At 49.2% G+C, this 24,626-nt stretch overlaps 1 protein-coding gene across 1 annotated transcript; it reads right to left on the reverse strand.

Moving 5' to 3' along the window:
- Nucleotides 1-3,330: 3,330 nt before the first annotated feature.
- IL17RA (interleukin 17 receptor A) lies at nt 3,331-24,574 on the reverse strand. The gene is made up of 12 exons (XM_069964975.1): nt 24,433-24,574; nt 21,952-21,976; nt 21,680-21,826; nt 20,880-21,004; nt 20,657-20,774; nt 10,701-10,748; nt 8,470-8,624; nt 8,287-8,361; nt 8,045-8,135; nt 7,765-7,854; nt 7,490-7,507; nt 3,331-6,441 (listed from the first exon to the last, which is right to left on the reverse strand). Exons 1-12 carry the CDS (start codon nt 24,529-24,531, stop codon nt 4,640-4,642), a joined length of 2,793 nt encoding a protein of 930 aa, XP_069821076.1. The 5' UTR covers nt 24,532-24,574; the 3' UTR covers nt 3,331-4,639.
- Between the last annotated feature and the right edge of the window lie 52 nt (nt 24,575-24,626).

Consider the following 24,626-nt stretch of genomic DNA (forward strand, 5'->3'; position numbering starts at 1 on the left):
CTCATTGGTTGCTATGACTCCATAGCAACCAATAAGATCACTGCTTGCATTTTCTAACTCGCACTACCGAGATACATACTGATATCCGATTGGTTGCTATGACTCCATAGCAACCAATAAGATCACTGCTTGCATTTTCTTACTACAAAGATACAAGCTGATAGCTGATTGGTTACCATGGCTCCATAGCAACCAATAAACCCACTTCTTTACTTCCATTTTCTAACTAAAGAGATACAAACTGATATGTAATTGGTTGCTATGGGTCGAAAGCAACCATTTAGATCACGGCTTTTATTTTCTACCCTTGTACTAAAAACATCCAAGTTTACATCCAAATGGTTCCATGGCAACCAATGAGAACAATGCTTTCATTTTCTAATTACAAAGTTATAAGCTGATTGCTACCATTAAAGTCACTGTTTACATTTTGTATCCTGAATTGTGGCGATAAGAGCTGCAATCTGATTGGTTGCTGTGGGATGCACTGCAGTAGTACTGTGGCCGCCAATTGGCAAGACACCTCCGTAATGTGTTGCAGTAACCAAATGCCTCCGATGTGTGATGTCATTATCCAAATAATAATCCTGCTAAGGGCTGTTCTTCTAGAGACGTCGCTCTCTGTCACTCATGTCAACTGATTGTAAATGCAACAAGGTTCTCAGGAGATCAATGACAAACCAGGCACCACCACCCCAAGGGCTGTACCTCAGGTTCTCACACACAACAATGCACAAGGACAGGACAAAATGGCCACCACCACCAGACCCGCGGGCCCGGTACTGCGTCTACGAGCAGCGGCATCATTGGGTGGCAGTTATGGGAGAGACAATGAACAATGCATGTGATTCCTTTCCTAAATTTGAATATTTTCTGTCTCATAGTGTTTTATAACAGCCGGCGGCTCCGAGTCTGTAAAGAGGATTCTGAACGATTCACCACCATGAGGTCATCTGTGTATTATCAGCGCTGCAGGTACAGGCTCACATACATGTGCCATCTCCCCGACAAACTGATCTGGACCTTTATAATACTGCCCCTATATACAAACCTATAACTACTATAATACTGCTCCTATATACAGGGTTATAACTACTATAATACTGCTCCTATATACAGGAATATACCTACTATAATACTGCTCCTATATACAGGAATATAACTACTATAATACTGCCCCCTATATACAGGAATATAACTACTATAATACTGCTCCTATATACAGGGTTATAACTACTATAATCGTCTTCCTATGGTGAGAATTCCGGCCGGCACTAACTGCAAGGTACACCCAATGTAGGAAACCCGGGACTGGAGTATGCGGCACACAGGCTGTATCCGAACCGTGGAGCGGCGGTGCAGAGACAGATAAAGCAGGATATATAAACAGTTTATTTATAGTTTGTTTATAACTACTATAATACTGCTCCTATATACAGCAATATATTTACTATAATACTGCTCCTATATACAGGAATATAACTACTATAATACTGCTCCTATATACAGCAATATATTTACTATAATACTGCTCCTATATACAGGAATATAACTACTATAATACTGCTCCAATATACAGGAATATACCTACTATAATACTGCCCCCTATATACAGGAATATAACTACTATAATACTGCCCCTATATACAGGATATACTACTATAATACTGCTCCTATATACAGGAATATAACTACTATACTACTGCTCCTATATACAGGAATATAACTACTAAAATACTGCTCCTATATACAGGAATATAACTACTATAATACTGCTCCTATATACAGGAATATACTACTATAATACTGCTCCTATATACAGGGATATAACTACTATAATACTGCTCCTATATACAGGGATATAACTACTATAATACTACTCCTATATACAGGAATATAACACTATAATACTGCTCCTATATACAGGGATATAACTACTATAATACTGCTCCTATATACAGGGATATAACTACTATAATACTGCCCCCTATATACAGGAATATAACTACTATAATACTGCTCCTATATACAGGGATATAACTACTATAATACTGCCCCCTATATACAGGAATATAACTACTATAATACTGCTCCTATATACAGGGATATAACTACTATAATACTGCTCCTATATACAGGAATATAACTACTATAATACTGCCCCCTATATACAGGAATATAACTACTATAATACTGCTCCTATATACAGTAATATAACTACTATAATACTGCTCCCTATATATAGGAATATAACTACTAGAATACTGCTCCTATATACAGGGATATAACTACTATAATACTGCTCCTATATACAGGAATATAACTACTATAATACTGCCCCCTATATACAGGAATATAACTACTATAATACTGATCCTATATACAGTAATATAACTACTATAATACTGCTCACTATATATAGGAATATAACTACTATAATACTGCTCCTATATACAGGAATATAACTACTATAATACTGCCCCCTATATACAGGACTATACTACTATAATACTGCTCCTATATACAGTAATATAACTACTATAATACTGCTCCCTATATACAGGAATATAACTACTATAATGAACAAGGATCAAGAAACAGAGTCTCGCACTCACCGGACTGAAGATGCAAGTGGTTTATTTCCGATACATCAGAGTAGGCTAGGCGGGGAGAGGGGAGATGGTGAAGCAGGTGTGTTCAGCAGGAGCAACAAAATGTTTCACGCCTACAGAGGCGCTTCGTCGGGCTAGGAACCACTACTATAATACTGCCCCTATATACAAGAATATAACTACTATAATACTGCTCCTATATACAGGAATATAACTACTATAATACTGCTCCCTATATACAGGAATATAACTACTATAATACTGCTCCTATATACAGGAATATTACTACTATAATAGTGCCCCTATATACAAGTATATAACTGCTATAATACTGCCCCCTAATGTTACAATGTATCTGTGTACAACCACCATCAGATGTTGAAGGCCATTACAGGCGGTATAGATCAGTATGCAGTGAGCTCCCCCTGCTGGTGGCTGTAGTCAGTCATATTGCTATCATCTACACCTGTGGTTTGGGACTCTGTATTAGATCCGACCACTATAATACATGATGGAAATAAGCGGCACAGATTGTTGCATTCAGAATTGGTAACTGGAATCGAATGACACTATGGAGTGAATCGGATTGATTCTTTGTAGAGACGGCCGGAGATGTCGCCCGCTCGCCCTGTGACTGTAATAACTGATGAATAAATGGTGTTAACCTGTCGTCCGTTCCTTGTGTGATTATTGGGAAATGATGACACAACTGCAGTGATTGGTTCCTTCATTTACTGAGTTAGGAGGTCGACAAAACGAATCAACAATGATTTATCCAGATTACAACATTCTCCTAAGAATTCCTTTAGTCCGGCACTTTATCCCCCCAATAATCCAGAATCAGCAGTGATCGTATCGCACAGCAACTGACTACAGAATTTTCATAGAACATCCATTAGTTTTAATAGAAAAATATTCTGAAGTATTAGATACATTTAGATACATATATACAGGGTGGTCCCTGAACCTCCTCGCCTCGGCCGGGGACCCCACACTCGGCTTCAGGGATAGATATGAAGGACTGATAATCCAGAAAGGGGACATTCATTTTATGCCGGATTAGCAGCATTCCAAATTCTGGATCTGCAATGAATCATACTTAGCATTTATTATATTTAGATGAAACAAGAAAAAAGAATTTAATTTATCATCCAAATAATAGATTAAAGGGGAACTCCGACAAAATTTATTTTCTTTCAAATCAACTAGTTTCAGAAAGTTATCTAGATTTGTAATTAACTTCTATTCAAAAATCTTGAGTCTTCCAGTACTTATCAGCTGCTGTATGTCCTGCAGGAAGTGGTGTAGTCTCTCCAGTCTGACACAGTGCTCTCTGCTGCCACCTCTGTCCATGTCAGGAACTGTTCAGAGCAGCAGAGGTTTTCTATGGGGATTTGTTGCTGCTCTGGACAGTTTCTAACATGGACAGAGGTGGCGACAGAGAGCACTGTGTCAGACTGGAGAGAATACACCACTTCCTGCCGAACATATAGCAGCTGTTAAGTGCTGGACATTTTTTAAATAGAAGTAAATTACAACTCTATAAACCCAGTTGATTAAAAAAAATAAAAAAATTTCGGCGTACCCCTTTAAAGATAAATATTCCCCATAATAGAACTATATTACCATAGGAAATGTACATTGATTGCCACATCAGATATATAGATGGGTGCAGTACCTCCTCCCAGCCACATGGGGCACTGCTCTTATACCAGCTGATTCACAATGGGTTATATCAGTGTAGTGTTCACCTATTTATTCTGATCTTCAGTCACTTAAGTCATATACTCTCTTCACATCCAAAGCTGCGTTCACAATTCTGCCAGCTGTTAGATCGAGGGTTGGGTTGTAACGTTTGCAGTGGAATTGGGACATCTGCGGTGGAGGATCTGAGGCCAGCCATTACCAAAACTGGCAATTATCTCACCAAAATCTGGACTGCTGGCTAGTATGTACGGTATGAGATGCAGCGACTGGAGACAGGTTTATGGCAGGACGTGGCACCAAGTATAGCAATGAGGCCTCCTCTAGCACAGGGTACCGTATCCCAGATCCGCTGAATGGCAGTGCACCTTATTTTTCCGACGTGTGACAGCACGTTCCTCATAAATATCAAGGTCATCTGCCGTCTCTGGGGTTATCTCCTGACCGCTACGCGTGAACCAGTTCTTCTGGGTTTCTCCCAGTTCCATAGAGCCGGGGCCTTGACCGTGTCTGGGCGGTTGAGTCTGGAGTATAGGGTCACTGACGACTGGTAGAGGTTTGTCTGCATCCACCATCAATGGCCGATGTGGTGACTCCTCGTCGTAAAACAGTTCAGGAGGTAAGTCCTCAATGTCTATGTTCTGGAAGAAGAACTTTTTCTGAGCTTCCTCCAAGTCCTCAGGCTGTTGGCTTTGTGGTATAGATAAGCCCATATGAAGTAAACGTTCATAGACAGACTCGTCTTCCTCACCCAAACAACCTTCTGAGCCATATGAAGATTCGCCATCGAGGACCATGCTGGATATTGCAGGATGGCGGTAGAAGAGCTTCTCCTGGGCTTCCATCATGTCCATAGACTGGACACCTTGGTCACTTGGTACAGACAGGTCTGTGTGAAGTAATCGGTCATTGACAGTCAGAAGAGACTCTTCTAATCTGGCCAAGCGAGCCGCTCTTGGATCTTCTGCACTGGGTGATGCTTCGGCATCATAGAAGAACATTTCGGGGTTCATATGTTCATCTTCTAAGATGCTCTGAGAGAAGAACCTAATCTGGGCTTCACTTAGGTCCTCAGGATGGACATCTTGGTCACTTGGTATAGACAAGTTGATGTGGCCTAAACGTTCATTACAGATCGGAAGCGACTGGTCTACGTGGGCCAGGAATGGCTGCTGTATATAAGAGGCTCTGCATTCTGTATTGAGGCACGGCTGCTGGATGACCACCGATGAACGTTCCACATTGAGACGTGGCAGTATATGAACACTAGGAGGTCCATCGATAAGAGAAGGGTTTACCGACCTAATGGCATCTGGTTCTACGATGATTGGAGTCATCTTAGAGATGGGAGCCTCAGGTTGGCGGATGTGAGGGTAGTTCCTTCGGGTGAGTTCATGTCCATCCTCATCCTCTACAACCTCCTTCTCTATGGTCTCCTCTTCTTCCTCCAATGAAGAACACTGAATTACAAACCAATCTGGATGCGTTTCCTGCCACGACCGGCACCGCTCAATGGCTTTCACCAAATGGCGGTAGCTTGGTCCCTCCATGTTGACATTATATTGTACACTGGGCTGGCGGCGCTCTATTCTCTGAATGCGGAACCAGAGATCTTGTAGGTTCTCGGTCAGAGCGTGCTGAGAACACACATTGAAGGGAGCCGGTACATCGCCAGCATCACTGAGTTCACTGAAATACGCCACCACGTAGCGGCCGTAGGGACTGGTCCTCTGGAAGTCGGCGCAGAAGAGGTGAAGCGCCATGGTAAAAAGGTCAAAATTCTTATTGCCGACATCTTCAGGTAACGGCACCGATGGTTCCTGCCCGATCTGCTTGGCCTTCCACTTGGCCTGTGCCCCTTTAGAACACAGAATAAGAATGATCCCATTCGTCTTATCGATTTGCTCCTTTTGATAGATCAGCCAGTCCATGGGGCCTTTTATACCGATGTCCAGACTATGGTGAAGATCCAATATAACCTCCAAACCCCACGACACCTGCAGGAAGTCCGCTAGCTTAATGACCGCATCCACGTATAGCTTGTGATCGGCAGAGTACACGAGCCACACCTTCTGTTTCACTGGCGGAGGTGGCAGGAGGGGCGGCAGAATCGGGATCTTAGGATCTGGAGTGAAGAGAAAGAAGGTAAAAAAAAAAATTAATACATTGGTAGAGTTTTTATATACACCACCAGATGGCAGGAGAGTACATGGACATAAAGAGTACATGGACAACCCACCACTTCACTTTCCACCCTGCTGTAAAGATATATAGATCATACAAAGTAAACCCCCCACCTCAATTTCCACCCTCCTGCAAAGATATAGAAATTTACATAGTATATCGGCAGCCTCACTTTCCACCCTGCTGTAAAGATACAGAGTAAACCCACATCCTTACTTTCCACCCTTCTGTGTAAATCCACCACCTTCCTTTCCACCCTGCTGTAAAGATATATAGAGGATACGAGTAAACCCACCACCTCACTTTCCGTCCTGCTGTAAAGATATATAGATCATACAGAATAAACCGAACACCTCACTTTCCATCTTGTAAAGATATATAGATGATACGTCCTTATCTATCTATATACTGAGAACTAATAAACCACCAGATGACTCTTAGTGAGTCAGGGGTGTGGTCTAGAGATGTGATGTCACAGGCCTGCTCAGCACTGACTGGCCAAACGGGCTTGTGATGTCACATCCCTGAACCTGGAGGCACTTTACCACAGGGCTCAGAGCTCCACAGTACTGATGGCGGTGCAGAAGTGAGGAAGGTATGACCACCTCCGACCCTGAGCGTATATCGAAGCTTCCTACCCGGACAGCCCTGTTACACTTTGCAGTTTAGGGATCTGGAGTCCTAATCTTTAGAGTCTGGTCTGTTCTTCAAATGAGATGAAAATGATGACGTCCATGATGGACGGCAAGCCACTGCCGCTGTGGTCATCCGCCAATCAGCCGGATAATGATATCCAATCCTGGAGACAGGCCATCAATACTGTGATTGCACTAAATCCCTTTAAGAAGATGCCATCTTTCCTGACGAGTCAACCCCTGCTATAGGATGTATCCAGGGATTTATGTAGCTGGGCTCCTCTACCTTGTGCTGCGCTATGGTGTGTGTTGGCGATATTATTTAACAATTAGGCCATTAATACAGTCACTCACCTGGCGGGATCATACACTCTGTAAGAGAAAAGAGAAAGCGTAAAGTCAGCGAGAATCCCTTTAAGAACAAATCCTGACAATCCTGCCTGCGCCTCGCACCGTGACTCACCAACACCCACCTGTGCTGCGGGAGCGGAGAGGAGCGGGGAAGGGGGGGGAAACGCTTCATTATTATCTCTAAATAGCTCAAGTGTTCACCAATCCGTGTGAGTAGAGAGATCGGACTGACACCCAGCTTTCCCAGAAACCCAAAGCCCCAAAAGTTTGGTTCTTACGGTGAAGGCCTAGGAGGATGACGGTGATGGCGAAGACGGTGATAATGGCGGCAGCGGCGATCGGCCACACCTTGACCTGCCTGGACAGATCTGTGGGTTTAACATCACAACAAATGTTAGTATGGGATTTATTAATCGTTTCATGCTTCAAAGCTGAATTTATATTTCAGCTGGTTTCCTAATATACATCAGGCTCACAGGAGTATAACATACCGTCACATTGTGGAACCTGGTGTATACATTGTCACTCTTGTGTGGATGTATATAGAGGTGTACTCACCTTGGGGAGGAGGGGTAGGAGGTGGAGGAGATGGTGGAGCGTACCAATGCCGGACGCAGTCGTTGTAACACGGCGGCATATAGGGCCAAACCTGAAAGTAAGAAGATGACATCAGTGAAGCTCATGGTTCCGATACTGATCGGATAACCACAATCTGTGTACTACCCCTGGAGAAGAGCGCAGCTCTGGAGCACCTACATAACACGGCTAAGTAAGGGTTAACAGTATATGCAACAACTTACCGAGACGTTATACCACCAGACATCATGGCGCTCAGGGTTGGAGATGATAACCTTCCTACGCTCTGTAGTCGCCCCCTGTAGGTTGGTAAGAAGAAATGACAATGGAGCCGATATAATAGGAGGAAGAGAGATCTGTATTCAGTGGGAGCCAGTATATATATATATATATATATATATATATACCTGGGGGAGGTCCAGGATCTCATCATATAGGGCTGTCTTCAATGGGCTGATATCGACCCGGACGCCATATCTGTAGGCGTCTCTTTGAGGGGTAAATGTGACGATCAGATGAGTTTCATTAAACGTCAGGGTGATATAATGGTTCCAGCAGTGTCCTATGGGATTATACAGAGGAGGTAAGAAATCCTGAGACCTCCTTATGTACAGTAATACTGCAGCGCCTCACACATACACACCCAGACTACAGCGCCTCACACATACACACACATACCCAGACTACAGCGCCTCACACATACACACAGTCAGACTACAGCGCCTCACACATACACACACATACCCAGACTACAGTGCCTCACACATACACACACATACCCAGACTACAGCGCCTCACACGTACACACAGTCAGACTACAGCGCCTCACACATACACACACATACCCAGACTACAGTGCCTCACACATACACACACATACCCAGACTACAGCGCCTCACACACACACTCAGACTACAGCGCCTCACACACACATACCCAGACTGCAGCGCCTCACACACACACCCAGACTACAGCGCCTCACACACACACACCCAGACTACAGCGCCTCACACATACACACACATACCCAGACTGCAGCGCCTCACACACACACTCAGACTACAGCGCCTCACACACACATACCCAGACTGCAGCGCCTCACACACACACCCAGACTACAGCGCCTCACACACACATACCCAGACTGCAGCGCCTCACACACACACACCCAGACTACAGCGCCTCACACACACACACCTAAACTACAGCGCCTCACACACACCCAGACTACAGCGCCTCACACACACACAGACTACAGAACCTCACACACACATACCCAGACTGCAGCGCCTCACACACACACACCCAGACTACAGCGCCTCACACACACACACACACACACACACAGACTACAGCACCTCACACACACACACACCCAGACTACAGCGCCTCACACACAAACACACACCCAGACTACAGCGCCTTACACACACACACATACCCAGACTACAGCGCCTCACACACACACCCAGACTACAGCGCCTCACACATACACAGTCAGACTACAGTGCCTCACACACACACACACACATACCCAGACTACAGTGCCTCACACATACACAGTCAGACTACAGTGCCTCACACACACACTCAGACTACAGCGCCTCACACACACATACCCAGACTGCAGCGCCTCACACACACACACCCAGACTACAGCGCCTCACACACACACACCTAAACTACAGCGCCTCACACACACCCAGACTACAGCGCCTCACACACACACACAGACTACAGAACCTCACACACACATACCCAGACTGCAGCGCCTCACACACACACACCCAGACTACAGCGCCTCACACACACACACACACACACACAGACTACAGCACCTCACACACACACACCCAGACTACAGCGCCTCACACACAAACACACACCCAGACTACAGCGCCTTACACACACACACATACCCAGACTACAGCGCCTCACACACACACCCAGACTACAGCGCCTCACACACACACACACAGACTACAGCGCCTCACACACACACACATACACACACACACATACCCAGACTACAGTGCCTCACACACACACCCAGACTACAGCGCCTCACACACACAGACTACAGCGCCTCACACACACACACATACACACACACACATACCCAGACTACAGTGCCTCACACACACACCCAGACTACAGCGCCTCACACACACAGACTACAGCGCCTCACACACACACACACAGAGACTACAGGGCCTCACACACACACACACACACACACAGACTACAGCACCTTACACACACATACCCAGACTACAGTGCCTCACACACACACCCAGACTACAGCGCCTCACACACACTACAGCGCCTTACACACACACACCCAGACTACAGCGCCTTACACACACACACATACACATACCCAGACTACAGCGCCTCACACACACACCCAGACTACAGCGCCTCACACACACACACACACACACACCCAGACTACAGCGCCTCACACACACTACAGCGCCTTACACACACACACCCAGACTACAGCGCCTTACACACACACACATACACATACCCAGACTACAGCGCCTCACACACACACCCAGACTACAGCCCCTCACACACACACACACACACACACACACACACCCAGACTACAGCGCCTCACACACACACATACCCAGACTACAGCAGGTGTCCGTCCCCGTCATCTCACTATCACTGCATGCTGTAGAGGGAAAGTACAGAGGTTATATAATGTAACAATAGAATAGTGAGTGCAGCTCTGGAGTATAATACAGGATGTAACTCAGGATCAGTAATGTAATGTATGTACACAGTGACCCCACCAGCAGAATAGTGAGTGCAGCTCTGGAGTAGACTGGAGGATAGGCGGGTGTGGTCACTCTCAGTGTGTGTGGGTGTGTCTGTCTGTGCTCCTGAGCTCCGGAGAGAGAGGCTGATTTTCCACCTGCCTTTCCCAGGAGTGTGGCAGGCTCCTGGGGGAGGCTTTCAGCATGGATCCCCGGGAATCCCAGGCCTCCATCTCCCGAACCAGGCCGGCGGGGGGTGGAGAGGAGAAGCTACCGGCCAGTGCTCCAGCCTGTGGACTGAGGAGATCTGGAAGGGTCCGCAGCAATGTGGCCCCTGGCCCCCAGGCAACGGCTTCCAGTGATGGAGGAAAGAAAACTGCGTTTAAGAAAACTCCAGCAGTGTCCAGGAGTCAGCCGGTGGAGATGTGGGGTGAGCGAGGCCCCAAGGAGTCTGCCAGCACGTACTGCTCCCGCATCACCACTAGGTTTGCGGAGTATGAACAGCTTGGGAAGGAACTGAAGGCAGCAAGAGAAGATCTGCGCTTTCTCAGGTACCAGGCGAATACGGCTCCCAAGAGGAAGAAGCCCGAGTTCTCTCCCAGGATCAAGTCCCTGAGTGCCCAGGTAAAGGGGATAGAGGAGAGGAGGGCGGCCATCATGGAGGGGATAGAGGAGAGGAGGGCGGCCATCATGGAGGGGATAGAGGAGAGGAGGGCGGCCATCATGGAGGGGATAGAGGAGAGGAGGGCGGCCATCATGGAGGGGAGTGAGGAGAGGAGGGCGGCCATCATGGAGGGGATAGAGGAGAGGAGGGCGGCCGACCCGGAGGGGATAGAGGAGAGGAGGGCGGCCATCATGGAGGGGAGTGAGGAGAGGAGGGCGGCCATCATGGAGGGGATAGAGGAGAGGAGGGCGGCCGCCCCGGAGGGGATAGAGGAGAGGAGGGCGGCCATCATGGAGGGGAGTGAGGAGAGGAGGGCGGCCATCATGGAGGGGATAGAGGAGAGGAGGGCGGCCGCCCCGGAGGGGATAGAGGAGAGGAGGGCGGCCATCATGGAGGGGATAGAGGAGAGGAGGGCAGCCATCCTGGAGGGGATAGGGGAGAGGAGGGCGGCCATCATGGAGGGGATAGAGGAGAGGAGGGCGGCCATCATGGAGGGGATAGAGGAGAGGAGGGCGGCCGCCCCGGAGGGGATAGAGGAGAGGAGGGCGGCCATCATGGAGGGGAGTGAGGAGAGGAGGGCGGCCATCATGGAGGGGATAGAGGAGAGGAGGGCGGCCGCCCCGGAGGGGATAGAGGAGAGGAGGGCGGCCATCATGGAGGGGATAGAGGAGAGGAGGGCGGCCATCCTGGAGGGGAGTGAGGAGAGGAGGGCGGCCATCCTGGAGAGGATAGAGGAGAGGAGGGCGGCCATCCTGGAGGGGATAGAGGAGAGGAGGGCGGCCATCCTGGAGAGGATAGAGGAGAGGAGGGCGGCCATCCTGGAGGGGAGCGACCTGTTCAGGGAGAAGTTACACAATGAGGACCGCTTTGCCACTATGAAATCCCCTAGCAGCAGAGCGGATGATGGGGGTGATGCTGCAGTAGATGGGGAGAGTAGTAGTGGTGAGGAGGAAGAAATGGAGGCTGAGGAGGCTGTGAAAGCTGAGGACTTGGTGGAGTGTAAGGAGGAGGACTGTGTGGTGAATGAGGACCCCTCTGATGTCACCCAAAGTACCCCCCAAAGCATGCAGGAGAGCTACAGTATTATGGCAGCGCAGGTGGCTCTGCCAGACACTGATGATGATGATGGTCTGTCAGATGGAGGACTACTACAGGCCATAGTCAGGCAGGAGTCCCCGCTGAGGATGGAGGCCTTCACATTTGGAGAAGATCTCTGTAAGGATGTTCCTGTAAAAAGAAAAGCAGCCAAAAAGCAAGAGAGTGTGAGTCTTGTGTTCACTCCATTCCAGCAGTCCGGGGCGGCTGAGAAGTCAGTCCGGGCGGCTGGTGACTCCTCTACACTGCCAGTCCCCATTTCTGATGTGGAATGGGGCCAGCAAGGAGGAGAGAGAGATGGCAAAATGGCGGAGAAAGACGCTCCTGCTTGTGTCAGTAGTGGGGGCGGCCATAGTAAAGGTAAAGAAGGGCCGGACAGGAAGGTTCAGGGCCACTCGGGAGTCCCGGGTGCTGCAGGACGCTCCTCTGTGGGGGGTGCCCGGGCATCAGAGACTGGTGCAGAAGGTTCCGGAATGTCACATCCACCCGGAGTGACGGCGTTTCCGGTTGCCGTGTCTCCTGCTGTTGGCTCTGCGGGATCGCAGCGGGGTGGCGTGTCTTCCGGAAATGCAGTAGACAACTCTCCCAGGGCAAGAACATTGGAGCCTATAATGGGTTCCAGCGGGAGAGTTCATGGTGATGCGGGGCCATGTGCGTCACCTGTCATGGCATCCGCAGCTAAAGAGACTGTTGGGACTGAGACACGAAAAATCGATAAAACCTGCCACACTGATCCACAAGGCCAGCCCAGCTACTGAGTGTATGGAGGTGACGGATGGGGGGAGTAGTAGTAGTATGAATGTTGTGCAGACTGGGGGAGGGAGTGGTGTTATTGATGGGAGTAGTAGTGGTGTGCATGATGGGGATGTGAGTGGTTTGAATGCTAGGGGTGGTGAAGTTAACCCTTCAGGTGCCACTGGAGAAGTGGCAATTCTCAGGGCAGATACTGCTGGGGTATGTACTAGTAATGTGGTTAGTAGTCAGTCAGGGCCGGGTCCGGCTGCCCCTCCGGCTGCCATCAGGAGTTACGCTAATGTTGCGGCAGCCGGAGGTCCAGGGAGATCTTCACTTCCAACCCCTGGGGAGGGTCACTTGCAACGACGCCTTCTGGAGGCACTTAGGAAAGGAGATAGAACGCTCCAGGTAGAGGGGAGGGAGGTCGACTTGTCCTTCTACATAAAAAGACATGGACTTGGAGCCTTCCGAGAGAACAATGGGGAAGTGGTCTGGTCGCTTCCAACACCCGGGCAGGAGGTGGGCCGTAGGAACGTGGCCCGTCTGGTATGGAGAGGCAGTGATGCGTGCCCACAGAGAGGGAAGGTGGTGGAGCTTCTCTTCCAGATGAGGTTCAAGGCCAGTGACATCTTTGCCTTGATCCACCCCTACGGCTCCTCTGAGTTCGACATCAGCTTTGTAAGACCAGAGGGGCTTGAACTTTTCTGGTCTAATTATGAGCTGGTGAAGGACGAGCCCGGATGGCGAGATTTCGTTGTTAAAGCGATATCTCGCCAGAGCATGGTAAAGAAAGTGACCGTTTTGACACGTAACGAATCACTTTCTTGTTATGACATCATGACTTGGTTGGGCAGGTACGGGGAAGTGACGGACGTTCCCCGGAAGAACTTAGATCAGCATGGCATCTGGTCTGGGGCCTGGACGTTCTTAGTCCGTCTAAAACGTTCAGGCAATACTGTTGCGCACATACCATCAGCCGCTTTCCTTGGTCACAACAGAATCCAGGTCTTTTACCAGGGGCAACCGAAGCTGTGCCACAGGTGCGGTGATCCCACCCACTTTAGCGCAAACTGCTCTAAGCAGATGTGCGCACTGTGCGGTGCGGAGGGTCATCTTGCTGCATCCTGTGGCCGGATTAGGTGCCACCTGTGTGGTGACCTTGGTCACCCGTTTAGTAGGTGTCCCCGTTCTTTCTCTTATGCTGCAGCCACCCGAGCTGGGGAGAGCCCTGAGGTTGCCTCGGCGGGGGAGGGGACCAGCAGAGGAGAGGGAGCACCAGAGCCAAGGAAGAGAACTGACAAGGAAAAGCGTAAGAGCCCCACTCAGCTTAGGCGAGAGGAAAGGCGCAGAAGGAGCAGGGACCTTGGAAGTTCCAAAATGGTTGGGGTAGTCCAGGGTCCTGCTCCTGGCGTTGGCTCAGATGGTCAGGCTGAGGCTTTGGGGGGCGCTGAACTAGATGAAGAGATGGGGAGACTGCGCAAAGAGGAAAGCGAGGCTATAGCCATCTCCTCAGGTTCTTCCCAGTATGAAAGTCTGGATGAGGATGGAGGGAGATGGCAAGAGGAAAAACCTAAGCGCAGCAGAAGGAAGAATGTTAAGAAGATGCCTAAAAAATCTAAGGCGACTTCTTCGTCTTCCCAAAAAATTATTAAAGGCCAGATGTCAAAGGAAGCTCTGACTGACCCCCCTCTGATCGGTCTATCTAACAGATATCAGTCCCTCAGTGAAGGAACCTCTCCATTTATAGAGGGGGAGGTTGAGGGACTGGTGTCTAGGGCAGAGGAACCTCCAGGAGGTGCCGAGCCTGCTCCCCCAGAGGTAGTTTCCTCAGGGGGTCAGGTGGCCTCAGGTGGAGGAAGTGAAGATCAAGAGATGGATATGTCCACCTCTCTAAAACGGTCTAAGGAACCATCTAAGGGGTCTTCCTCTGATGTTGAAGGGGGTGGAAAGAAAAAGGGAAAGAAAACAAGTAAGTAGGGGGTTTAAAGTGTCACTGTCGTGAATTTTTTTTTTGCAGAAATCAATAGTCCAGGCGATTTTAAGAAACTTTGTAATTGGGTTTATTATCCGAAAAATGCATTTTTATCATGAAAAAGCAGTTTGAAGCTCTCCCCCCTGTCTTCATTGTTCTCCTATGGAGAGAGCTAAAGAAAAGACCAAAACAGGACAACAAAGAGTTAATCTACAAATCCCTCATGGGATATCTTCTGTGACAGTCACCAGTGACCTGTCTGAGCTCAGATTACAGCTGTCACCCAGCTCCTTGCCTGTAATCCTCTGTTCTCTGCTCTCTGCTGCCGGCTAACTCCCTCCTTCCTCCTCCCCCCTCCCCTCTCCCTAGAACAGACTGGGGACGTCTCCTGCAACAAGTCACAATTTTCAGATTTTTCAGAGTGGATGAAAAAGAGGAAGGAGGGGGGGACCTGGGAAAAGGCTTTTTACATGCAGATAATGGCAGATTTGGCTAATAAACCCAATTACAAAGTTTCTTAAAATCGCCTGGACTATTGATTTCTGCAAAAAAAAAAAAATACGACAGTGACTCTTTAAGGCCGTCCAACTCTATCATCAATGATGGCGGCACTCACCCCATTGACGCTGGCATCCATTAACTGTGCCAGCATTAAGTCTGATACGGCTAGATTTGCAGCCTTTGATTTTCTCGGTCGTATTAACGCCGACATTTTGTTTTTGCAGGAGACCAGGTTGACAGATCTAGCCTCTCTAATAAAAGCTAAGCGAGAGTGGAGGCATGGGCCTTCACACTGGTCTCTTGCGGCTGAGCCGTATAGTGGGGTGGCGGTCCTTTTTACCGCTCCTGTAGAATGCAGACGGGTTATCGAGTTGGAAATGGGGAGGTGCCTGATCTTGGATGTCCTCATGAAGGGGCAAGAGCTCAGGCTCATTAACATCTATGCCCCACAAACTAAGTGGGATCGTAAAAGCCTCTTCATGAGGATTAAGCCCTTTCTTTTTACGAGTCGGCAGGTGGTCTTTGGTGGAGACTTCAACACTATCACGAGGTCTCAGGACAGGAGAGGCGCCAAAGACAAGCTGGCTTAAGATAGCATGGCCCTGATTAGTATAGTTAGGGAAGCTCGCCTAGAGGATGCCCACATCCGGACACCCTCGGGCCACGCGGGTTTCACCTATCATCGAGGTAGCTGCAGGTCTAGATTAGACAGGTTTTATTTAAAGGAGGAAGCCGTCTCTTCCGCAGTGTCCGTGGTTGAGGTGGAGTTCTCCGACCACTGTCTAATTTTGTTTTCCCTGAATGTTTCAGAGACCCCCCGGATGGGTAGAGGCTACTGGAGGCTGAATTCGTCCCTCCTGGAAGAAGCAGAGGTAAGACAGTCCTTTGAGGATTTTCTTCAGAGTCAGGTACCTCTACTGGGCCTATGTAGTAGTAAGTCAGAGTGGTGGGAGATATTCAAGAAGCGGGTTGCGAGGTTCTTCCGCCAGCTCTCGAGCCTCAGGTCCCTGAATAGGTATCGTGTGTATCAGGGCCTGAGGAGGAAACTCGAGCATCTTGTCTCGACTGGAGGTAGTAGAGAGGAGATCTCCAGAGTGAAAGCCTTGCTCATGAGGTGTCAGTATGATAGGCACGCATCTTTAGTTTTTGAGAGGGATTTCGGGAGGTACCGCTCGCCCGACCCCTACAGAAACTGTAAGATGTCAGTGAATAGTAAGATTGTGACTGGACTGGTTGATAGTACGGGATCTCTGAACCGGTCCAGATCAGGGATCCTGGAGGTCGTCAGATCCTTTTACTCACACCTCTTGGGGAGGAAGGATCTAGATCGAGACATGATGTCGGGTTTCCTGGCTGAAACCATTCCTGAGCCAGGGGTAGACCCCTCTCTTGATGTTTTGGCAGAAGAGATCAGGGAAGAGGAAGTTAGACTGGCGATTGAAGGGCTTGCCCTGAAGAAGTCGCCAGGTCCAGATGGCTTAACATCTGAGTGGTATAAGACCTTCAGGGACCTCTTGGTTCCCCTCTTGACCGAGGTCTTCAATGAGTGTCTTTCCTCGGGCACTCTGCCGAGGTCAATGAGGAGGTCAGCCCTGATTCTTCTGTCAAAGGGTAAAGATTCGAGCCGTATTGAGAATTGGAGACCCATAGCTCTTCTCAATGTGGACAGAAAGATTCTGGCCAAGATACTGTTTAATCGGCTGGTGAAGTTTGCACCCCGGCTCCTTTCGGAGGCTCAGCACTGCTCTGTTCCAGGCCGAAGCACCTTAAGTGCTGTCCTTAGTGTCAGGGAGGCAGTGGAGCGGAGTAGTGCGGGTCTTTGGAAGGGGTACTTGCTGTCCCTGGATCAGGCCAAAGCATTTGATCGGGTGAACCACGAGTACCTCTGGTCCGTCCTTCTGAGATATGGCCTACCAGATACTTTTGTCAATTGGCTTAAGATCTTGTATGCAGGGGCAGAGAGTTTCCCGCTGGTGAACGGTTGGTCTGGCCGCTCTTTTGAGGTTGGGTCTGGTGTTCGCCAGGGCTGTCCTTTGAGCCCACTGTTGTATGTGTTCGCGATCGACCCTTTCCTTAGGAGGGTTGGTTCTGGACCATTGGCAGGGGTCGGGATGAGCCTGGAGGAGCCAGAAGCCACCCTGAGAGTGGTAGTGTACGCTGATGGTGTCACTATCTTCGTATCCTCGAGAGAGGAGGTCGACATGGTGATGTCGGAGGTGGACCGCTACTCAGAGGCATCTGGGTCCAGCATCAACCCGGATAAGTGTGAAAGTCTCTGGCTGGGAGGGGGAGATCCCGAGTTTGATCTCCCGGACACCCTTCCAGGGCCCCAAGACTCTGCAAAAATCCTAGGCATTACATTCGGCCAGGGTAATTACCCCACTAAAAACTGGGATAGTAGGCTCCAGAATGCCGCTCAGAAGGTGGACCAGTGGAAGGGTTGGTCCTTAACCTTAAGGGAAAGGGTACACCTGATCAAATCGTACCTGCTCCCTTTGTTCATCTACCTGGGCAGTGTATGTATCTTGCCAGAGGCTTCCTATACTAGGATCTACAGCCTGTTCTTCCAGCTGTTATGGGGGAATAGGCTGAACCTGGTCAAGAGAGAGGTTACGTACCGCACGAGGAGACTTGGGGGTTTGTCTATGGTGAACCCTGTGGTGTTCTTAGTGAACACCTTCTTGAAAGCTAACATCGCAAACCTCTGGAAAGAGAGGGCTCCTCTGTGGGTACTCTCCTGTAGGGAATGGTTTCGGCCTTTCTTCCAGGAATGGGAGACAGGAGGGCGAGTGAAGGACCTTCGTACACCCCATGGGTATCTTCCGGCTTACGCTACCCCGACTCTGAAGATGATACGCCGATGGGGTCTGGGAATGTGGGAAATCAGGACTCAGTCGAGGAAATTCCTTGACCAAAGGGTTCTGTTGACCCATTTCCAGAAGCCCTTGGCGCTCAGGGACTGCCCAGGTCAGGATCTAGAGGTTGGGCTTAGTCTTTTAAACTCGAAACGGATCCCTCAGAAGTTTTGGGATTTGGCCTGGCGCTGCTTCCAGGGGAAGCTATATGTAAGGGACAATTTGAAGTGCAGGAGCTCCGATGATCGGGGGTGTCCCCGTGAGGAGTGTGGTAATACGCTGGAAAGCATGGATCATTTCCTGCTTCATTGTCCCTTCAATATAGGGGTTTACACCAGGGTGGGCGCCTCCATAGGTTGGAGTCAGTTAGTCAGCTTCACCTATCCGGAGTGGGCTTATGGGGCATTCAGGAACCTGGGTGGCCGAGATCGCTGCACGTTATTTCTAGTCAGCTTAGTGGTTAGGTACCACACGTGGAACGCACGGTGTCTAGTATCTACACAGCGTAGAGTCCTCTCCGAGGTGGAAGTTTGTAGGAACATCACTGGTGACCTTGGGAAGATCAGGTCTTTAGAGTATGGCAGGCTGGGTACCAGTAGGGCTTCTCTCCTGTGGAGAGGGTTTTCTTTTGCTGTGCCCTAGGTACTGAGCCCACTGGGTGAGGGACAATAATTATGGTTAGGGAGAGATTAGGTAGGGACAGCAGTAGGGAAAGCGCGTAGGGTCAGTTTAAACTTAGGGTTAGAGATAGGGAGAGAGTAGGGTAGATAGTAAGGGATAGTTTATAAATTTCTAGTACCCGGTCTGCCATCCTCCGATCCCGGTGGAGGGCTGGTGCATGCCACTTTAGATTTTTGTTTTGTTTTTCTGGTCAGCAGTAGGTATAAAGGGCTTACAGGCTACCGAACTTGGGCCTTAATATAATATTGTATAATATTGTTGTGTTATGTTATTATGGTGTGCTATGTTTATGTTAATATATGTTTTGTGATAAGTGTTGGCAGGGTTATGGCTGAATAAGCCATATGAACTTTATGGACATTATAGTCATTGTATATATTGTATATATGAGGGGATACAGAATAGGTTGGGAGGGGGGATATGGGGGGCGGAGTCTGTGGGAAGGTGTGGGCTGAATGGAGCTGACACCAAAAATGGACTGAACTTTGACTCCATGAACTGAGCTCACACTGGGGTCTGGGGGAAGGTGGAGGGGCACGTGGGTAATAGATAGAATTGTTGTGTGGTTTGTTTCACTGTTACTGGTGTTTAGGTACCTTTTTAGTTTTTCAGGGCAGCCGGGCCGAGTGTTGTACTGGAATAACCAGTTAGTTAGTATTTTATTCTTATACTGATATGTTATATGTTATATCTTTTGGTTACGCCTGGATGGCTTTCATTTTCAGTTCATGTATAGTTATTGTTTGTAGTATCAGGTGGTCGTGTGTTGGTCTAAAGATGGTTGTATGTGTGTGTTTAGGTTTTGTTTATTTACTATAACCCAGGTTTGGGAGTTTTTTTTAGCCAGGGCGGCTTCACTTTAGTTATGATTACAGCCGAGGATGGCTTTGTAGTTTAAGTTTTATGGCTTATTTTGCCTGGATTGAAAACATTTTTATTTATTTTATTTATTTATTTTATTTATTTATTTATTTATTGTTAAGTAGGAATGCTGGGCTGGCCTGGTGGCAAAAGGTTATAGATTTCATTTTTGCTTTATACTATTATAATGGTTTATCATTATTATTTGTTATTTATGTAATTTACTGTTATGTTTAAGTTATGGCCAGATATGCCTTGTTTGTTAATTTTTATATTTTTCTAATAAAAAGAATTACAGGATGGGACTCGGGATCAGTACAGGATCAGTAATGTATATACACAGTGACCTCTTCTGGAGATTATGGGGACTACAGTTTAGATTTTCCTAGAAACAGCAGTATATACAGGCAGCAGCAATGAATACAGAAGTATATAGTGTGCCGGCTGCGGTGTAGTTACCTGGCACGGTGAACTCTTGCGCTATGCGGTTTTCTTGCTTCTGTTTCGGCAGGTGCTGGACGCTTATCTGGTACTGATTACCGGGATTCACCTCAAACAGGTTGTAGAAGAACTTCCACTGGGATACAGGAGATGAGAATGGTGAGCTGGCTGATACAGGAGAGCAATAGCAGCAGATACACCCCGGGGCTCACTCACTGACAGTACATCAGGATCCACTTACCGGCTGGTTGTTGTGATCTCGCTGTCCCGGGAAAGGGTTACCGAACTGGAACTGAACACAACGCGTGCGACTGGTGGCGAGCTCCAGAACCGAGACCTCTGCACCTTGCAGATACTGTATACTGGCTGTGAGGACAAAGAGTATATAGGAGCCCCAAGTGTCAGCATGCCATTGCGCTGTACCCCAAGTGTCACTATCCTGTACCCCAAGTATCACTATGCTGCACCCCAAGTATCACTATGCTGCACCCCAAGTGTCACTATCCTGTACCCCAAGTATCACTATGCTGCACCCCAAGTGTCACTATCCTGTACCCCAAGTGTCGTCACCCTGTACCCCAAGTGTCACTATCCTGCACCCCAAGTGTCACTATCCTGTACGCCAAGTGTCACTATCTTGTACCCCCAGTGTCACTATCCTGCACCCCAAGTGTCACTATCCTGCACCCCAAGTGTCACTATCCTGCACCCCCAGTGTCACTATCCTGTACCCCAGGTGCCACTATCCAGTACCCCAAGTGTCCCTATCCTGTACCCCAAGTATCACTGTCCTGTACCCCGAGTGTCCCTATCCTGTACCCCGAGTGTCCCTATCCTGTACCCCGAGTGTCCCTATCCTGTACCCCGAGTGTCCCTATCCTGTACCCCGAGTGTCCCTATCCTGTACCCCAAGTGTCCCTATCCTGCACCCCCAGTGTCACTATCCTGTACCCCGAGCGTCCCTATCCTGTACCCCAAGCGTCACTATCCTGTACCCAGTCTTCCCCCAGGTGTCCATGTCTCAGTAGATCAGTAACCCACCGTCTATGTTCACCGTCCAGTTGATCTGTAACACCGGCACCCGATATCCGGATTTATTTTGTCCGACCCCTGCGGTGACCTCCAGCTGAGAGGGGGCGGACGGCGTCCACTTGAAGGGCTGGATCCAGCTCAGGTCCAGACAGTCACCTAAACAGAAAGCCTTTTACTATATACATCCCTCAGGAGCAGCACACAAGCCTCCTGAAATCCTCTGTGCTGCTGTGACCCTGCAGGCACCCCCCCCCCCCGGTCCCCCGTCACTGATCACTTACTGTTCAGCACCGAGCACTGGATCCCCTGCAGAAGACAAGGTGAGAGGTTAGGAACCCCGCAATAACAATGGTGGCAGGGGGAGGGGGTCTCACATACTCTATAACAACGAGATGAAATAATCTCCGTCTCTGTATACTGTTATCTGCCGCGTGTCAGCACTGATAATACAGCGAGAGAGCGAGAGTGCTTCACTATAGGGGTATCCTGCTGTATATATAAGGGGGGGCACCACCTCCACTATAGGGGTATCCTGCTGTATATATAAGGGGGGGCACCACCTCCACTATAGGGGTATCCTGCTGTATATATAAGGGGGGCACCACCTCCACTATAGGGGTATCCTGCTGTATATATAAGGGGGGGCACCACCTCCACTATAGGGGTATCCTGCTGTATATATAAGGGGGGGCACCACCTCCACTATAGGGGTATTCTGCTGTATATATAAGGGGGGGGGCACCACCTCCACTATAGGGGTATCCTGCTGTATATATAAGGGGGGGGGGCACCACCTCCACTATAGGGGTACCCTGCTGTATATATAAGGGGGGGCACCACCTCCACTATAGGGGTATCCTGCTGTATATATAAGGGGGGGCACCACCTCCACTATAGGGGTATCCTGCTGTATATATAAGGGGGGGGGGCACCACCTTCACTATAGGGGTATCCTGCTGTATATATAAGGGGGCACCACCTCCACTATAGGGGTATCCTGCTGTATATATAAGGGGGCACCACCTCCACTATAGGGGTATCCTGCTGTATATATAAGGGGGGGCACCACCTCCACTATAGGGGTATCCTGCTGTATATATAAGGGGGCACCACCTCCACTATAGGGGTATCCTGCTGTATATATAAGGGGGCACCACCTCCACTATAGGGGTATCCTGCTGTATATATAAGGGGGCACCACCTCCACTATAGGGGTATCCTGCTGTATATATAAGGGGGGGGGCACCACCTCCACTATAGGGGTATCCTGCTGTATATATAAGGGGGGGCACCACCTCCACTATAGGGGTATCCTGCTGTATATATAAGGGGGCACCACCTCCACTATAGGGGTATCCTGCTGTATATATAAGGGGGCACCACCTCCACTATAGGGGTATCCTGCTGTATATCTAAGGGGGCACCACCTCCACTATAGGGGTATCCTGCTGTATATATAAGGGGGGCACCACCTCCACTATAGGGGTATCCTGCTGTATATATAAGGGGGGCACCACCTCCACTATAGGGGTATCCTGCTGTATATATAAGGAAGGGGGGGCACCACCTCCACTATAGGGGTATCCTGCTGTATATATAAGGGGGGGGGGGCACCACCTCCACTATAGGGGTATCCTGCTGTATATATATAAGGGGGCACCACCTCCACTATAGGGGTATCCTGCTGTATATATAAGGGGGGGCACCACCTCCACTATAGGGGTATCCTGCTGTATATATAAGGGGGCACCACCTCCACTATAGGGGTATCCTGCTGTATATAAGGGGGGGCACCACCTCCACTATAGGGGTATCCTGCTGTATATAAGGGGGGGCACCACCTCCACTATAGGGGTATCCTGCTGTATATATAAGGGGGCACCACCTCCACTATAGGGGTATCCTGCTGTATATATAAGGGGGGGCACCACCTCCACTATAGGGGTATCCTGCTGTATATATAAGGGGGGGGGCACCACCTCCACTATAGGGGTATCCTGCTGTATATATATAAGGCGGCACCACCTCCACTATAGGGGTATCCTGCTGTATATATAAGGGGGGGCACCACCTCCACTATAGGGGTATCCTGCTGTATATATAAGGGGGGGGCACCACCTCCACTATAGGGGTATCCTGCTGTATATAAGGGGGGGCACCACCTCCACTATAGGGGTATCCTGCTGTATATATAAGGGGGGGGGCACCACCTCCACTATAGGGGTATCCTGCTGTATATATAAGGGGGGGCACCACCTCCACTATAGGGGTATCCTGCTTTATATATAAGGGGGGGCACCACCTCCACTATAGGGGTATCCTGCTGTATATATAAGGGGGGGCACCACCTCCACTATAGGGGTATCCTGCTGTATATATAAGGGGGCACCACCTCCACTATAGGGGTATCCTGCTGTATATATAAGGGGGGGCACCACCTCCACTATAGGGGTATCCTGCTGTATATATAAGGGGGGGCACCACCTCCACTATAGGGGTATCCTGCTGTATATATAAGGGGGGCACCACCTCCACTATAGGGGTATCCTGCTGTATATATAAGGGGGGGGGCACCACCTCCACTATAGGGGTATCCTGCTGTATATATAAGGGGGCACCACCTCCACTATAGGGGTATCCTGCTGTATATATAAGGGGGGGCACCACCTCCACTATATCCTGCTGTGTAAGTTATTACTGAGCTGACAGGGGGAGGAGCTAACCCCAGATGATGGACAGCTGACCACCACTCGGGGACTTACCGGCTGGGAGCAGCTGATGTCCGGGGAGTGGATGATGCGGAGCCCCCCGGCCGCACACAGCAGCCCGGACAGGAGGACGAGCCGCACGGTCAGCGCCATTCTACGGCCACCGCTTCCTCCTTCCCTATGCCAATAACTACATGCAAATGAGCCAGAGCGGGCCGACCAATCAGAGCGCTCCGTCCGGCCTAGGT

Source organism: Dendropsophus ebraccatus, chromosome 1 (genome assembly GCF_027789765.1).
Source record: "Dendropsophus ebraccatus isolate aDenEbr1 chromosome 1, aDenEbr1.pat, whole genome shotgun sequence".
Classification (NCBI taxonomy): Eukaryota; Metazoa; Chordata; class Amphibia; order Anura; family Hylidae; genus Dendropsophus; species Dendropsophus ebraccatus.

What these genes read in the sequence shown, in the direction of transcription:
- IL17RA (XM_069964975.1), bottom strand. Translation starts at nt 24,531, where the DNA reads ATGGCGCTGACCGTGCGGCTCGTCCTCCTGTCCGGGCTGCTGTGTGCG. An exon ending in AGATCCTGGACCTCCCCCAG is followed by an intron (nt 8,362 to 8,469) that starts GTATATATATAT and finishes ACCAACCTACAG; the next exon opens with GGGGCGACTACAGAGCGTAG. An exon ending in TCTGGTGGTATAACGTCTCG is followed by an intron (nt 8,136 to 8,286) that starts GTAAGTTGTTGC and finishes TCTTACTTTCAG; the next exon opens with GTTTGGCCCTATATGCCGCC.